The sequence below is a fragment of the Canis lupus genome, chromosome 13 (assembly GCF_003254725.2).
Source record: "Canis lupus dingo isolate Sandy chromosome 13, ASM325472v2, whole genome shotgun sequence".
NCBI lineage: Eukaryota > Metazoa > Chordata > Mammalia > Carnivora > Canidae > Canis > Canis lupus.
In genome coordinates, this window is record NC_064255.1 from 12,503,827 (window position 1) to 12,510,137 (window position 6,311).

Below are 6,311 nucleotides of genomic sequence, written 5' to 3' on the forward strand. Positions count from 1 at the left end.
CTTTCATCACTCCTATTTAACATATTACCAGTTGTAGCCAGAAAAATCAGACAAGAAAAATAAATAAAAGTCATCTAAATTAAAAAAGAAGGAGTAAAATTAACTGTTTTCAGATGACATGGTCTTACATATAAATAATTCTAAAGACTAATCCCTTAATACACACACACACACACACACACACAAACTGTTAGAATAAATAAATCAGTAAAGTTGCAGTATACAAAAATCAACGTATAAAAATCAGTTGTGTTTCTATACACTAACACCAAAGTATCTGAAAAAGAAATTAAGAAAACAATTCCCCTCCAAAAAAGAAAAAAAAAAAAAAAAAAAAAACAATTCCAGTTACAGTAGCATCAAAAATAATAAAATATTTAAGAATAAAGTTAGCCAAGGAGGTGAAAGACTTGTACAATGAAACCTACAAAACACTGATGAAAGAAATTAAAGATACAAATAAATTGAAAGATATCCCATGTGAATGGATTTTGTAGTACTTCATTTAGGTTAAAGATATTTATTTTACTCCATCAAAGTACTCTTTCTGTATCTATTTTAGAGATCATAGGATTTTCCTTTTAGTTTTAATTTATTAATAGTTTATACATAATTCAATTACATAATAAATTCTATCAATAGATTTTCTAATGTTAAGACCACTTTTGATTTCAAGAATAACCCTATTTAGACATAATATACTTACACACACATGTACACACACAGACTACTGGATTTTATTTCCTATTTATTTTATGGTAACATTTGTTAATATAATGCTTATGTTTGTGAGATCACTCAACTTTTCCTTCTCATACAGCCTGTGTGTGATTTTACTCTAATTGTTACACAAGCCTCAAAATTGAATGAACTATTTCCTCATTTTATATTTCCTTTAAAAAGGTGTATAAAATGGGTATTATTTATTCCCTTGTAGTTTGGTAATATAGGTATATATGACCATGTGGATTTATTGCTTTTGTGTGTGAGTGGATTTTGGATGACAGTTAAATATCTTTAATATTTATTGTCTATTCAGTTATATTTACTCAAGCGAAAGTATAAATTTTACTTTTATAGAGAATGATCAATTTCATCTAAGATTTAAAATTGATCAGCACAGTATTTTTCATGCTATTTATGAAATTACTTCATTTATTTTAAATCAAAGGTTCAGTAACCACCCAAGGAATTAATATCTTGAAAGTTCCCAAATGGGGAGAGAACACTGTGATCTCCCCTTGACATTGTCATTAAGAGACTGTTTACTTACTATTTAAAAAAATCAGGAAGATTTTTTTAACTCTTTAAAATGGCTCCTATTAATATCCCCAGCTACCCTTTTATGGGCTTAAAGTTGAACATATAGCACCCGAGTGGCCTGAGGTGACCTCCGGAGATGGTTCGCTACTCGCTGGACCCAGAAAACCCTACAAAATCATGCAACTCAAGAGGTTCAAATCTTCGTGTTCACTTTAAGAACACACGTGAAACTGCCCAGGCCATCAAGGGTATGCATATTCGAAAAGCCACCAAGTATCTGAAAGATGTCACTTTGCAGAAGCAGTGTGTGCCATTCCATCGCTACAATGGTGGAGTTGGTAGGTGTGCGCAGGCCAAACAGTGGGGCTGGACACAGGGTCGGTGGCCCAAGAATAGTGCTGAATTTTTACTGCACATGCTTAAAAATGCGGAGAGTAATGCTGAACTTAAGGGTTTAGATGTAGATTCTCTGGTCATTGAGCACATCCAGGTGAATAAAGCCCCCAAGATGCGACGTAGAACCTACAGGGCTCATGGCCGGATTAATCCATACATGAGCTCTCCCTGCCACATTGAGATGATTCTTACTGAAAAAGAGCAGATTGTTCCTAAACCAGAAGAGGAGGTTGCACAGAAGAAAAAGATATCCCAGAAGAAACTGAAGAAACAAAAACTTATGGCCCGGGAGTAAATTCTGCATAGAATAAATGCAAAAAAAAAAAAAAAAGTTGAACATATATAGAAAGAAAATTTAATACTTCTAAAAGTATCATTGAATATAAAATATACAATGAGGTTAATCAGAATTAGTCCTCTTCTTGCCACTTTAGTTAACAGGAAATATTTAACAAAATGGAAATAATTGACATGTAGTACTATCCAAAAATATATGAAGAATATTAAATTATATTCTCCACCCGAATTTCCATATCCTTTAGACATATATTCAAGGAGGTTTTCTGGTATAGAAACTTTTCTGAATATTTACCTGAATTAATAAAGCAAAATAGTAACTCACCAGTAACTTTTGTCCTTATGAAAATTCCACATTTTTTATCTTTTCTTTTTAATCATCAATCTTATAAGTTATTTTATACATAAACTGGAAAAGTAAATGGTAGGCTATTATCATGGTAATATGCACTTCAGTATTTATGATTGTCTATAGGTCTGTGTGGATTTAATTATTACAGTTCTTTTAAACTATGATAATTTAGGTTTAAGGAATTTAAGAGATAAGCCATAAGTGAAATCTGTTGGGAAAACATATTTTCTTATATCCACTAAACATGAATTTCAAACTTGCTGGTCATCAACACAGAGAGCTTATTTTCTAAATTCCAAAATTAGATAATATTTCACTACATTTGCATATATGTATTTGTGGAGAAAATATAAACAAAACATTTTTGTAGTTTGAATAGTTTCATAAAATGAAAAATGGTAACTAAATCTCTAAGACATATAAAATTATGTTTGATCTATAGGAGCCACTTGATATCACAGGTCTTATATTTAAGATATTTCTATATATCTATAATATAATTCCTCTAAATTACAATAATGTTTCTCCCTTAGATGATATGTGTCTAACAGACCAACTTAATTTATTACCTGGAAGTGGAAAGAGGGAAGAAACTGTGAGCTGGGAACTATAAACTCTTAACTATGAACCTGGGAAATCAAATAAAGTTTTTGTTTAATCTTAAACATTTCAGATCATTACCTTAGTTAATAATACATAAAGCCAACATTCAGAGGGACAAACTGCTGAACATCATATGACTATGCAATAGCCAAACCAGGATTCAAACCGATCTTTGATTTTGATTTCAAATTTCCATCCTTTATATTATAGCAATATTACTTATTGTTAATAGCATTCATAGATTCTGTATCTTATTTTAGAGAATTTTATACACACACACACACACACACACACACAGAGAGAGAGAGAGAGAGAGAGAGAAATACAGAGACAATACAGGGATGAAGAAAGGAAGTACAAAAAGAACCAGCATCAGTCTACTGGACTAAACTTGTTAGTACAAGATAACAAATAACTTAGCAATTAATTTAATAATAAAATGATAATAAATGTCATCCTATAGATAAGTAACCAAAAATAGTAAATTTTTGGTTAAGATCAGTCTCTGGAAGGAGACAATGCTGGGTCTGTACCATGCAAAATTTTAGCAGTATGACTTTGGAATAGTCAACAGTATCTCTATACCTTACCTTAAAATAATAAATTTTTCCCCACCATTCTGGTAGATTTAATTCTTTTTCCAAACTCTTCTCTAGCCTGTAATGCATCCAGGTTTTGTGTTTATTGTCTTCATGATTTGCTTTGGCCAGCAGGATGTTGTAGATGTGGCAGAGAAGGATCATAAAATGTGATCACTGGTAATATACCATGAAAAGAGCAGGACTTTGGTGTATTGGTATCCTTTCAGCTTGGGCTCAAGAACAAAAACATAGACCAGAGTCTAAACTATGGCCAAAAGCCATATCCAATCAACCTGTAACTTGAAGCAGAGCTACAAGCTGATACCAACACACATCATCATAACCATAATTGATTTGCAGACCTGTGAAAATAAACAGTGTTTATTAGTTTTAACCCATGAGGATTTAGGTTGGATACTCAGTATGTTTCTAAAAACCACTAACTTAAACATCACAAAGGATTGCTAGAACGTTAAGTATGTTAGTAACACGGAAAATATTTGAATCTGATTTCTTCCTGATGTATTTCAAAAATCAAAAACAGTGTTCAACCCAGAGTAGGTGTTCAAGAAACATCTGTTGACCATTAAATGAATAAACATTGGCTTTCATATAATCAGTGCTAAAAACAATATAGCTTCTTGTCCATTCCGGAGATAACAAGGTAAATGTGGATAACAGTTTACATAATATCCATTGAAGTTTCTGCTACATTTATTTATAACAGGCATAACTGAACTAAGCAGTTCAAAACTAAATCTTTAATAAACAAACACTTTATTTTGTTTGTAACTAAAGTTTGATCCCTAGTGACAGGCATTGATTTATCAATATGTACCAAAGGTCACAAGAGGAGTTTTGGGAAAGAATGTGAACAATTAACAATAATTAGTTTTCATTAATCTGACAAAGAACATTCTTAAAAATAAATGACTTAATTAGCTTCCATATGTGAATTTACAAGTTGAGAATAGCTGAAAAAATATAATTGACTATACTTTTTAATTGGTGTATTTAAAAAGAAAAAAAGACATTAATATTTTATGTTTTGGGATGTTTCTCATTAATTAAACAATAGACTATTCAATTACTTCTCAACTATTTCTTAACTTATTATGTCTGTTTTCTATTTCCGTTGTATTCAATTCCTGTTCTTAGTAGGAAAGGAGATTTAGGAGGCAGAAGGCTTAGAATTTTGAATCATTGGGAGTTATGCAGGATTTGAGTCAGTAAAAAGAACGGATTTTATCTGATCCTGCAAGATATAAAGGAAATGTTGAAATTTTAAAAATATGTGACAAAGATGCAAATTGGTCTTATTACACAGAAAGTCACCTATATTATTTAAATACAATATGTATATATATAATTCTACCCACCGGAATATCAGACACATATATGCAATAGTCTATTTAACATTTCCTCTTGAACTGCTATTTTTGATTTAACATGTCCAAAATAGAATTCTTGTTTCATCACTAATTACCTCCCCCCATGCTTTATAGAGACAAAATTACATGTAATAAAGTATATATTTAAAGTGTATGACATGACTACTTGATGTAATATCCTCTAGGATTTTATGTTGTCGCAAGGGGAAGAATTCCCTCCTTTTTCATGGCTGAATAATATTTCTGTGTGTGTGTGTGTGTGCGCGCACGCATGCACTTGTGTGTGTCGGTGCATCATATTTTATCATATTTTCAACATTGCCAGACATCTAAGTGCTTTCACACCTCAACTATTGTGAATAATGCTGCAATGAACATCAGCATGCAGATATTTCTGTAAGATCACAATTTTATTTTTTTGGATATACACACAGAAGTAGGATTTCTAGATCATAAATAGTTCTATTTTTATTTTTTTGAGGAACTTGATAGTGTTTTCCGTAATACTGGTACTGATTTACATTCCTACTACAGTCTACAAAAAGTTTCCTTCTAATACTTGCCAACACTTGCTATCCTTTGACTTATTTGGTAATAGCTATCCTGACAGGTAGAAGGAGGTGGTATCATTTTGTGATTTGATTTGCATTCCCTGATGATTAGTGGTTTTGCACACATTTTCAAGTACTTATTAGCCATTTATATGCCATATTTTGGTAAATGTCTATTCAAATATCTTGCCCATTTTTTAAAAAAAGATTTTATATATTTATTCAGGAGAGACACAGAGACATAGAGACACAGGTAGAGGGGGAGGCAGGCTCCCCATGAGAAGCCTGATGTGGGACTTGATCCTGGAAATACAGGATCACACCCTAAGCCAAAGGCAGATGCTCAACCACTGATCCACCCAGGTGTCCCTGCCCACTTTTTAAACTAAGTTATTTATTTGAGTTTTGTGAGTTTTTAAATATATTTTGGATATTAACTCCTTATCAATATATCATTTACAAATATTTTGTCCTGTCCCAACATAAATTATCAAATATATAGCCAGAGAGAACTTTTGAAAATGTAAATCGTATCAAGTCATTCTCCTCTTCAATACTCTGCAATAGATTCTCATCACACTCAAAACAAAATCCAAACTTTATTCTGGCTTAGCAGTGGCTACATAATATGGCCTTTTCCTCTTTCTTTTTTTCCCCTCATTCATTGTACTCTAGTTATTTTGAGCTTGTTGTGGTTCCTCTTATTAACCAGACTTTCCTGATTCCTGTATCAGGCTGTTTCCTTCATCAGAAATATCAGACTCCAAAATCTTTATATGGTGTATTGTCTCACTTCTTGGGTTTCTGCTCAATAATACCTCCTAAAAGGCTTATCTGGCCACTCAGTTTTAGGTAACTTCCATGATTGCATCACTCT

At 32.0% G+C, this 6,311-nt stretch overlaps 1 protein-coding gene across 1 annotated transcript; it reads left to right on the forward strand.

The window, feature by feature from the left end:
- Positions 1-1,372: 1,372 nt before the first annotated feature.
- On the forward strand, positions 1,373-1,990 carry LOC112662062 (60S ribosomal protein L17-like). The gene has a single exon (XM_035705756.2). The coding sequence runs from the start codon at positions 1,400-1,402 to the stop codon at positions 1,952-1,954; it is 555 nt and encodes a 184-aa protein (XP_035561649.1). The 5' UTR covers positions 1,373-1,399; the 3' UTR covers positions 1,955-1,990.
- Positions 1,991-6,311: the final 4,321 nt, after the last annotated feature.

Excerpts from the sequence above, each read along its gene's own strand:
- LOC112662062 (XM_035705756.2), top strand. The coding sequence starts at position 1,400 with ATGGTTCGCTACTCGCTGGACCCAGAAAACCCTACAAAATCATGCAAC.